The sequence below is a fragment of the Leptonychotes weddellii genome, chromosome 7, assembly GCF_054177405.1.
Source record: "Leptonychotes weddellii isolate Sample4059 chromosome 7, ASM5417740v2, whole genome shotgun sequence".
In the NCBI taxonomy this organism is placed as follows: Eukaryota; Metazoa; Chordata; class Mammalia; order Carnivora; family Phocidae; genus Leptonychotes; species Leptonychotes weddellii.
Window position 1 is genome coordinate 64284811 of NC_138375.1, and position 12526 is coordinate 64297336.

The following is a 12526-nucleotide window of genomic DNA, read 5'->3' on the forward strand; positions in this document are numbered from 1 at the left end:
TATCAATAAACGCAGTATAGATAGTGTATTTCTTAATAACTCACCTAATTTTCACCGGACCTAGAGTTAAATGTGATGCTCTTCTTTTTCCCATATTTGAAGTTTTACTTTGTTCAAGAGATATTGTATGAAATAAATGCATAAGTGGTCATGTTAGACTATTTATTATGAGGAAGAGGGGCACTGCTAAGATACGTGTCCAGAAATTCCGGTTGTCAAACTGAGTTCATGACTTTCACTAGAAATAGATAATTCACAAGTATAGTGCATTTTATGAAGTAGATAATTGTCCGGCAGTGATAAGCTCTGGAATAATTAAATGCTCTCATCAGTGTGCAGTTATCGTCTATGGCAGCTTTTTCAAAAGTGGCATGCCACTTTATTCTCATGCATGATTACTAGCAGGTGATCATGCCAATTTTTAAAAACACAGAGGTTATTAGTGATGTTCCTGATTTTGTGAATGTGGGTGTTGGGGAGATAAGGAGCAACATGTCACAGTGTGGAGGCAAAGAGCAGGGAGAGGGCTTTTCCAGGTAATGCAAAAGGGAGAGCAGTGTCTGATCCTCATACCCCCCCTCCCCCCACAGCCTTAGGTTGCCAGTACGTGCTGTATGTCTCACGCAGATAACCAGTTTCCACAGAGTTAGAATGAAGTAAAATATACTTGTAAGAGAGTACACTGAATATACACTGAATTACATTTTAGGATGTTTCCATATTTCATGATTAACATGATTTTCATCATAGAGGAAATGTATTTACTTCATAGAGAATTTTAGTTAATGGCAACTTTTACAACACTATGGGTTAATATCTAATTTCTGATGACTCTATTTTTAAATTTTTATTATCCTTTGTTTAAAAAACTGGATGATATTATCTGATTATTAAAATGAGTTTCTTGGAACTGAAGTAAATGTTACCATACGTATATGTATATGTATATAAAATTTTAAATTATAGTTTTAAAGTAATCAAAAAACTAAAACTGGATTTCAATCTCAACAATCCTGGATTCATTAACTTATCTTCTTTTTTTTTTTTTTTTTGCTGTGTTAAGAAAAAGTAGGATGATCAAAACAAATTTTCAGATTAACTTAGAAATATGAGGGTCCCTCTGAGTTTAGACCACATACCTAATAATACTCACTCCTAGAAAATTCTGTAATTACCCTCTAAATTTTCACTAGGTTGGGCTCTCTTCACAGTATAAATTTATTATAATTTTAATTTTTTTCCCTGAGGGATCAGTTTTATGTATTAGTATATATATTTTTTGGTATGAACGAAGTACTACCAAACACTACATTGTGCTTACATGAATTGGCTACAGTAGTTCTTAAAGTCACTACTTTGACCATAGTCTTTCATTCCATATTTCTTAACTTATGTCCATAATCCATTTTGAGTCAAGAAATACCATTGTTTAAACTTGATTGCAGCAGGGCGCCTGGGTGGCTCAGTTGGTTAAACTTGATTGCAGCATACCAAGAAACATGTTACTGAACCTTGCTATCACTATAACTTAGTGGTTTTGAATTTGATATTTGAATACTTAATTTTTTCACATTTAGCAAGCTTAGCATGCATTAGCCCATTTTCCTTTTTGTGAGAATGAATGAAACTTATTCAGAGGAAATGAACGATTTAAGAAACATTAATCAGTAGTAGTTTGAATTAGTTCTAGAGTTAAGTTTATAAATAGATAAAAGAGGGTCTTTCCATTTTTAAATTTAAGAGGTTTAACTTATCTGCAATTTTTTTCTTTTACATACACACAACACACATATATACATATATTTTGAGATGAAAACAAAATGTTTTCTTCAAAAGTAATCCTACTTTTTTTCTCCCCTATGCTGAAACAGAAACCATTGTTGCTCATTGATGATTGAAATACCCCTTATCCTTGCCATGACTACAAAGACCTATGTTGGAGGTATTGACAACTGGATGGTGTCAGAGGACGAGGTGAATATTTTAGAACTTTCACTCCCTCTTTCCTGCTGCCTCCGAAAATATTCATCTAAAAAATTCCTTTTTGGGGGAGATCAGAGATGTTCAACTTTTTATATAGATTGATTAGAGAGGAAATAACTATCTTATCCTTCTACCCCGAGGCCTCTGTAAGCCCCAAATCTAAATTTGAAAAGAAAAGGGAATGCCAAATACAGATATCACATTTTGTTTTTTATTTATTACTTATTTATTTTTTAAGATTTTCTTTTTAAGTAATCTCTACACCCAACATGGGGCTCGAATTCACAGCCCTGAGATCAGGAGCCACACGCTACTCTGACTGAGCCAGCCAGGCACCCCCAAGATGTCACATTTTAAAGTAAAGATCCTTTTAGCCCCCTTTCTCTCTTTGGTTTTTCAGAATTTCATGTGTAGCCTAATTTCCTTACTGTTTACCTGGAAATAAATTTTTAGGAATATAAAGAATTGTGAAGGAGAATAGACAGTGGAGAATCTGATCTGTTCACTTCACTACTGATGAGTATTTAAGACATTGGTGGAGGATTGAATCTCTTACAAGCACAGTTTGAATCTCAAGGATGTGTAAAGTTAGCCAAGGCCATTTTCTCACCAAGGTCCAGATGCTTGCATAATCCTTACCCTTTGGAATATCAGGGTAATATTACCAGGAAAAAACCCAGCACATTGTGAGTAAACTTCCCTTGACTCCTGCCTTCAGTCCTACTCATTGAAACCATCCCCTTTCAACATGAAGGAGCTGTATCAAGGAGTGATTTCTGGGAGCCTTAGATCTTCTCAGAAGCACCACCAGCTTTATGCTCTACAACTCTAGAACTATCCCAAATGAACAGATAAAAGCTGTTAGGGCAGTTATGTTAAACACACTGGTAAGATCTCTGGGTGCGCCTCCTCCCATCTGATTGACATCCCCAGCCCCCTTCTTTAATGAAATTGTGAAGCTGCCACTAAATATATGGAACATAATAGATAGGTGGTTGCTAACCTTTTTAAGTCTGTATGTCTCTGATCACAAAACATTATTTTGGACCATAAGAAATAGCAGTAATGGGCGCCTGGGTGGCTCAGTTGGTTAAGCGACTGCCTTCGGCTCAGGTCATGATCCTGGAGTCCCGGGATCGAGTTCCGCATTGGGCTCCCTGCTCAGCGGGGAGTCTGCTTCTTCCTCTGACCCTCCCCCCCTCTCATGTGCTCTCTCTCTCAAATAAGTAAATAAAATCTTAAAAAAAAAAAAAAAACTGTTTAAAAAAAAAAAAAAGAAATAGCAGTAATACTTTCTACCTGAACATATAATGAGAAAAAATTTATTTAGATGATGTTGTGATTGGTAAAATACAAATTAAACACTTTACTAAATTCATAGCAGCTTTTTTTTTTTTTTTTTGCTCAATAAGGAAGAGAAAGAAAAGGAAATGAAGGGTAGGCTTAACGTGGAACAGAAATGGAGGGTGAGGAATCAGGATCTGAGGATTTCTGCAGAAGAACCTGCCAACCTGTGGGTGACTTTGGGAGCCAGGAGGCTGTTGGAATTAGGATAGGAAATCAATGGATACATGCATGTAGCACACATCTTCCACATATGTGTGAGTTTAAGATGGACTCCTTCATGGAGAGCTTCCAGTGTTTACTGTTGTCACAGTGTTAGTCCCCTGTGGTGCCTCTGCAGACACAGTGGTGCTTTTCTTTCTTTCTTTGTTTCTGTGTGTGTACTTTTCTTTTTATCACTATGCTGTGCCAGGCACTCCTTGGAAAAAGAACTCTGTTATTATCCCAGAAAGAGTGGCTACAGTTCAGATATGTGGTTTGAGGAAAAAGGGAGTTACTTGTTTTATTTGTCATTTTCTGAAATTACATCTGTTATTTTAAAACTTATGAGTAAATGTACAAGTATGCCCCAGTTTAAGAAAACCTGATATCTTTAATTATAAACCTAAATATGAGGCAAAGTTATGATGAGATTATTTTCATTATAAAATGATTTCTTAAAACAAAGAAGAGGATTCCCTCTTTGGAGCCCCTGATACATTTTCTGTTTTTGTTACCATATATATATATTCATATATTTACATTCAGTGCTAATTTTGAGGGTTTTTTTTCCCCTCCCATATAATTTCCCTCAGTGGACCATTATGGTCATATAATAAGTACTAAAGTTGTTTGCCATTGGACTTATCTTAAGAATTGCTTTTCATTGATTTTTGCCATTTTTGGAAAAAATGAAGCTAGATCTTTGGGCTTTTCTAAATAATGGTTATAAACCTTCAAAACAGCTAATAAGGACAGCCGATGTTCAGCCTCACTTTACTGGCAGTGCTTAAATTTGTAATATTAGAACATTAGAAGTGATTTAAAAATACAAGTTCTTCCAAGTATATTGAGGTATTAGTGGGGTAGCCAGTTATTGAGCACCTACTGTGGATTGGACCTCTGCTAAACCTTTTACAGATACCAACTCATTTGACTCTCATTTTAACTGCTAAGGAAAAGGGAACAGAAAATTTTAAATACATTCAAGATTTTCAGCTTGTAAGAATTAGTTACAGAGTCCATGCTGAGATGTTTGACTCCAAAGCCGAAGCATTTTTAACTCTTTTCTTCTACCTTTTCTTTCCCTTCTTTTTATTTGCTACCTACAGACCACCCTCCTTTCCTTCCTTCCCTCTCACCTCTCCATTATCTTCTTCCTCTATTCCAACAAATCTCTTTATACTGTCTGGATTCCTGACATTGTGGTTGGCACTGGGTATTCAGTGTTGCTTACCCTCAGGGAGTTTAAAATTCAGTCTCCAGAATGGACTGCTCATTTGTACTCTGAATGAGTGAAAAAATGAATGAATGGAGAAAACAGCATAGAAACTTTAGATTTCTTTCATAACTCCAAACAGCTTATCATTGCTATTAGTAAATAAGACTAAATTGGCAGATAGAATTCAAATGCATAAACTATTAGGAAATATTTAATATAGTGTACTAAAATCTCAGTGGTGGCCACTTCCCTCAGGCAGAGTACCATTTGGTGACCCCTCAAAGAAAGAGCCAAACTTAGGGACAGTCTGAAAGAGGAGAGTTCAGAGAGGAAATAGTTTATGGGAGAAGTTTAAATTTTACTTTAAAAATTTCAGAATTTTTAATGTTTTTTTTCTTCCAATCCTTTATTAGTAGTGCTTTTTAAATTGTAATTCAACACTTGTACGGTGTCACTAATGTTTGCCTCCATGTTCCTCCAGAATCTTTAGAGCAATCAAATTAATGACTAGATCGCTGCCAGATGTGCCTCTGAGTGGATATTTACCACAGTTTACTTAACCATTTCCATTTTCCTCTTTGAAGGGAAAATTTATTAATGTTATTTCTCATTTTTCCCACTGCTAATAATACTGCAGGTAACCTCTTTATGCATAGAACATTCCTTTCTTTTGGTTCCATGTTTCTGTGCTGGGTTTGAGGCAAACTAATGCAGGATATCCAAATGGAGATGTTCTGTTCATATTTGGGATTATGGAGTGTTGGTGAGATCTGGTTAAGTAAACTTAAATGGTTTGTGGTGTGTTTACGCAAACTGTCCGGGGGCATCAGATTACTTTTTGTTTTGTAAGACCATTGTTATTAAACAGTTAAATGCTGTGTTTGTTAAAAGGAGGTAATAATGAAAGTAAAGGTATTTTGTAGATCACTGTTTACTTGAGTGAAAGGCTACTGAAATGTAAACTTTTTAAACTTGCCAATCAAATCAGAAAGTCCCTCAAAGAGAAAACATTATTTATGTAAGTTTGAATATTTGTAATAAACACATGTTATATAAAGCAAAAAAGCTTATTCATTTATATAAAACACACCCAGAGAGGTGGGCCTGGCTGGCTCAGTCAGTAGAACATGCAACTCTTGATCTCAGGGTTGTGAGTTTGAGGCCCATGTAGGGTGCAGAGTTTACTTAAAACACACCCACCCAAATAATATTCCTAGGTAAAGTTTTCACTTTGGCTAATAACCATTAATAGGGTGTAAGTATTAGTATATTAAGTAATTAGGGCTTTCCATTATTTTGTATTTAATAATAGCACAGGGATTTCAGTCTAATGTGGTCATTGTTATCTGTATGTAAGAGATAATTTTAAGTTTTCAGAGCTGTGTGTGAATTGTTCATGTTTTTGCATTTCTTAAAAGGGACTACCTTCAGTCAAAGTTGATCTAAAATAATTTTTTTGGGAAAACATGATTATGCTTCTAATAGAATACTGGCTTGATTATGATTGTATGTGTAAATTTGTGTGCCAATTACTCTAAATAACTAAAATGATTTTATGAAAAAATCCCTAAAATTCAGCCTTGACACTTCTTGAGATAATTTTAGAAATTATCAGAGAAAACTAGAAGTTATAATGGAACCATAATTACTATAGTATATAATAATTAACGTTCATAATTATAACAAATACTATAATAATTCTTTCTTTCTTACTAACCAGTCTGTGTTCTAAGTTCCCTCTGTAGTAAGAATTTATATTTTGATGAAAATGTAGTCTCTTGCTGCTCTGAGAATGTAAGAGAATTCACAGTGGTGATTAGCTTGTAAGGAGTATATCCTCTCCTCACCACTTTTTTTCCTAATGGAATGTTTTATTAGGATTTTCCTTCAAAGGTGTGGGTTCTCATTATTAAAACCAGTAACGCCCATGTAAGTTGTCTTTCGATAGAAGCATCTGCCTCACTACAATGTTAAATCATTTATAGTCATCCTATTAATGAGGACTCTGGGGGTCTCTTCATTTGTGATTTTGGTACCTGTATCTTGGGCTGCTTGCAAATCCTTCACAAATCACACTTACAGCAAAATAATATTACCAAACAGTCATGGATTTATTTATAATAGAATTCAGGACTTCCAGTGGTGAATAGTCAAGGAAACACATTTATTATTTAAGATTCATTAGATGCTCAAGGAACCTTTTAATGTAACCAGGAAGTAATAATTTACTGGTGTCAGAAATAACTTGAACCAAGAAGTTTGTGTCAGAATAGACATAAAACAGGAGTAGATCTAACCCTGCAAAATTGTTGCTATTCCTATTTGAAATATGTTATTTATTTCAGTAGCGGGGAGTCAAGAATGGCATAGAGATTTATGTGGATAGTATGTCTGAGTTTTGCTGTTTTTCTAAAATTTGAAGGTTTAGAAAGACTTGAAAAATCTGGAATAATAAAAAATATTAGTCTATCTTCATTTTTCAGAAACAAAATCTAAATAAGAAATATATGAAAATTGAGAACTGGAACCTAAAGTCAGTCTTTCAGGTTAGGGCACAACAATATCGGGCTATTAATTGAATTTATAAGAACTGTCCTAATCTTAGCACACCTGGCGAGTGTGGTTGTGGCCATCTTTGAGTGAATAAATCTTATTATGAAGTTAGAACACAATTGACAGTCTATGTAAAGTTAAAAAAAACTACAGTGGGATATTAAAGCAGATTTTTTTTTAACACTTTAAACCCTAGAAGTTGATAAATATTTCTGTAAGGTAGAATAGAAAAGAATGGGTTTGGGAGATTTTTAGCATACAGGAAAGCAGTCTTTACAAATGAACTTGTTCTAGGTTTTTACATTTAACCACCTGGAGCAAAATCTTGAACAGATAGCCTTTTTTCCCTTTATCTATGTGAATTGAATCCACATATATATATATCAGCTCCTGACATCCCATCCATAGGCCTAATAATTACATTGATATATAATTATTTCATTGTAATTTTAAGGGCCTCTCCCAAAATTGTATGACTACTTCCAGATATTTATGAATATTATTTTTCTTTTTCACTCCCATCCACAGCTTATTAATTACTAAGTAAGATATGTGATTTTTTTTGCCAGTTTTAAGGTTTGCCATTCTTAGATTAGAATGGCAAGTTCACGTGTGTGTATGAGAAAGAGAAATTTTACTTTCTCTCATTTCTTTCCTATTCTAAGTCTCAGTTTTGACTTCATGAAAACTTTTTAGTGTTTTTTTCTCACCTCTAATAAAAATTACATATCAAAAGTCAGTTATATTTATTATTATATTTATGATTATATAAAAATGTATGGCAAAGTCTGGATGGGAACATGAAAAATACAAATAGTTCATGTACAATTATCCTCCCTTTAAAATAATTTATCTCCTGTTAAAATATTATTTTAATAAATAAAATCATGAAAAATAGAATTGTTTATATAGACTTATCAGAACTTGTATAAGTTCTTACATTGCCTGGTCATTTTTATTTTATTAGGTTATTAAGTATGTGGGATCAAAAGACATAGTTTATTTAGATAAAAGACTATAAGGCAGTCTCTAAAAATCCTCTCTGGAAAAAATGATAATTTAACATTATTTTAAATTTAAAAGATCTTAGTATACCAGCCAATAATTATTTTCACTTATTTTGAAAAAATCCTTGTTCTAGTCAGATTTTAGAATAGATTTTAGCCATCTTCCATGGTAATGAATTACTGCTTTAAGGAATGCTATCTGATATATTCTCAGGAGTTATGTAACTACCATGACATATTTTTACTCGGTAATTTTCATCTCAGTAGAGACATATTTAAATAAGTAATGTTATTCAAAACTGTTCGTGAAGTCTTTTGACTCCTTTTCACTGTTTAGAAAATATTAAGGTTAAAACTGCAAAGTGATTGAAGCTAAATGGGAGCCTACTTTGATTATAAAGGAAAATGATATTCAATTAGACAATTTCATACCTGTGAGACTTTTCAATAGATAGTGGTAGGTTGTCTATTTTAAGAGCATAAATCAGACTGCAAATGGATTCCTTGGAAATATGTATGCAACCCTGCTCGAAGATGCATCCCTTAATTTACAATACTGTCATCCTGTGACTGACAACTAGTGAATACATTGCATTGATTTCATAATACCTGACACCCTATACAACTGCAGAACAAATTGGTAAAATCCTACTTTGTGAAAGATGGTGCTAAAAGAGCCTTTCTTTTGGTTTTCTTTTTCTTAACGCATGTGCTCCGTCAGGATGTAATATAGGTAGATTGATTGCTTACATTTGAAAAAAAATACTTAAATTCAGATTTTTTCTAACAATAATCAAGACTTGAGAGCATTTTTAAGTCAATCTATTTGATGCAATTCTCTGGGAATGCAATTCTCAGTAGCAGTTTGTATCACATCTACTTAAAAATCACATCAACCAGGAAATTCCATTTAAATAGCTAGATGGGGAAATGAATTTCTACATACTGTGAACATAAATGTAATAATTGAACTTGGTTTAGCTTGTTTTTATATTGCAGATATTTAAATATCCAGATGTTCCTGCTGAAATTATATATAATATTGAAAAGTTTATTTTCTTTACAGTTGGCATTATCTGCACAAATTATACATTGGTAGCTATATTTCCTGGTGTATCCCAGTTGCTTTCTTTAGCTAGTGTGTGATCTATATCTCATTAATATTTTAAAAATGCTTGAAAAAAATTGTGCTATGGATCTTCACATAATTGTTAACTGTGCTTTGTAGAATCTTGTTGGTTTTGGGATTTTAATCAGCTGTCATGACAAGGCATCAGAAATGCTGGGTTAAAGGAAGTTTTCTTGGTGGTGGTTTTTATCGTGGAGTTTCTGTGTGCCACGGGGCTAGTCATAGTAAGGTGATAAATTATTGTTGATATATTAACCCTTTCACTTTTCATCTATTTCATAGCCTTCTTTCTTATTGTAATAGCATTTTTAGTATTAAAGCTGAGGCAAGCTAGTTGACTTAAGGAATCCCCAGTAGCACTACTGGCTGTTAATATTAGAGGAAACAATACCAGAAATGAAGAACATAAAAAATTGACCTTCATCACAGGTGAAATCCAGTGAAAGCAAAGAGTTACGATTGGATGATGATTAGGTTTTCTGGTTAATGGAGGCTTAAGGAGGAATTCTTAATAATTGATAAGTAGAAAAAGCAGGAACAAAATATTGTTTTATAAAAACTCACAACTGTAATTTTAAAACCTTTATGTGGGCTTATTATTCAAACATTTTTCAGTGTTTGAGTGCATTTACACATAGCATATTTAAAAATCAGCTTTTAATTGATGCTTGCTTGTTTTATAGTAGATTGATTTCATTAAAAGCAATTGACATTAGGGAAGATGTTTTTTTAAAAATGCTAAAAACTGATCTCTAGTTCCTGTCATATTACATATAGTTTTTTAAAGCAGAATTTTAAAAATCTGTTAAAGATTTTTTTTATTGGAAAAATGGCCTGCTACAGAATTTCCCCTTCCTAGCTTCTTGTATTTCTAGGCACCTCTTTTCTCATCATCTTTCTAACACTGAAGCACCTCCCTTTCTCCCCGGGGAACAAATGTGTGTCAATAACCTCTGAAACTCAGAGCTCTGTTAGATATGCTGACTCTGCGGCTCACTTACAAGAGTGGAGGGCACAGGGATGGCAGTTTTGAAAAGGGAATCAAGATGCATAACCCCCTTGTGCTGCACAGCTGTTCTACACTGTTCTCCTTCCTATCGTGTTTTGGACAGGACAATGACAGCAGTTTGGTATTTGTCATCATGGTAGTTGAGAATCAGAATTTGTCACTGGGGCCTCACCATAGCCTCAATTTGTACTGTAGGGAGCATGAGGGGCAATTTGAAAGCAACTTCTACAAAGGCATTCATGTCTGAATCTTCCAAATTTGGAATCACTTTCTTAGACAAAAATGGCTTTTCAAATTTCCTATTGATATCTTCCTTCTTATTCCTGTTGGCATAAGCCAAACAACCACCACCACCACAAAGCATGATACAGAGAAGCAAAGAGAAGACTGAAATTGTATTGACCTGAGGATTTTAGATACCTAAAGGCTTCTGGTGACTTTAAATAGAATCTGTGTGGTGATGTTTGTAATACTCTCTTCACTGACCACAGAGATGTTTTCTTCGCAGTTTTTGACTCTCAGTGACCCTTTCTCCCCACAAATGTGTCTTTCAGTGAACTAAATAGACCAAACCTGGTTATCTAAAACGTGTCTTGGTAGCTTTAAAGTCAGTAAGTATTTTCATCTGACCCGTCTTTTAGAAAACAGGCCTTTAGCTGACTCATGCTCTATGTTTACTCTAAGAATTAATGATACACACACACACACACACACACACATTTTATATATATATGGTAAAAATATAAACTGGCAGTTTCTCATAGGGTCTTAGCTGTCTAGAATGTTAATAAAATCATTTTTAATCTTAAGCCAAAAGAGTCTGATTTGAATTAGATGAAAATTTCCAGTTTAGTACTTTAGCAGACCAATTTAAAAAAAAAATGCTTCATGGTTTAATAAAAGAAACTGAATCTTAAATGAAAAGAGAGAGAAGTGAATAAATCTTATCTAGTTTCACCTACAAAACCTCCAAAATAGTTTTTAAGAAAATATGCCCTTGGGCTGATATCTCAAATGGTAGGTTCTAGCCTAGGGCCCATTTTTTTTTTTTTCCTACCTGATTTTTAAACTGATCAAATTAGAGACTAAATTATGCTCTCTATTTTAGTTAAGCCATGTGCTATTAGCAGGGAACCCTAGGACTATCTCCAGTCTACAGCTGACCAGACAGTACTTGCCTCTGCACCTCTCGTAACTGCACATGATTGCTCTAGAGAAAATTCTCAAAAGCCCCATTACATCAGAGCAATCTAAAATTAAGGAGTTGAGAAATAGGATTTTCACACTTGCGGGCTTTCAGAATTTTTGTTGACTCTTTGGGCCCTTTGGACTGTGAGAAAATACAGGTGTTATGTTTCACTTGGTTACATTTCTCAGGAAAGTAGAAGAACGTGTACAGCTAAGGAAAGGTTTTCTAGTTGCTTCTGGGGTTTGGATATTATTTAGATGATAATAACATAAACTATCTAGCTTAAAAGGGACCCCCTCCCTCCCCTACACAAAGCATAACATAGTTCTGGTAATACCATAAAATTATATGCAAATATCTGCCAAAATATCCATTAACATAGCCTACCAAATCAATCACTGTTGATCAAAACTACCTGCCAGTTTTAAAAGGATTCCTAGAATCCCATTAGCTGCCTCCTCCCAGAGACTCCTATAGTTACTCATAGATAAAAATCTTGAATATCTCATTCAGGAAGTTCTTATTTCTGTCTCAATTAATGTTTAGGTCTTACTCATTTTGTTCAGTTTTGACCCTAATCTAATTCTACTGATTTTTCTGGAACTTTCAAGTTTGTCTAGTTTATTTTTAATGTACATTCATCGTGTCTTTCTGAATAGTTCATGCAGAAAAAGCTCCAGTGGTTATGATCTCTTATTTATATTGCATTAAATTTTTTTATGTTACATAGATCTCTATGTCTATGCTTTTATTTTTTTAAGATTTCATTTATTTGAGAGAGAGAGAGAGATAGAGAGAGAGAGCCCATGGCAGGGGGAAGAGCAGAGGGAGAGAATCTCAATCAGACTCCATACCGAGCACAGAGCCTGATATGGGGCTCGATCCCAGGACC

The 12526-nt window shown here is 34.1% G+C and overlaps 1 protein-coding gene across 4 annotated transcripts in view; it reads left to right on the top strand.

The window, feature by feature from the left end:
* Positions 1 to 12526, top strand: part of FBXL17 (F-box and leucine rich repeat protein 17) — a 459233-nt gene that overhangs the window by 219717 nt on the left and 226990 nt on the right. Inside the window, exon 7 of one of the 4 annotated variants that reach the window (XM_081826476.1) lies at positions 1872 to 1974. The exons of the other annotated variants lie outside the window; for them this stretch is intronic. Within the exon in view, the coding sequence (XP_081682602.1) occupies positions 1872 to 1974 (103 nt within the window). The remainder of the gene's footprint in view (positions 1 to 1871; positions 1975 to 12526) is intronic. 4 annotated transcript variants of the gene reach the window in all.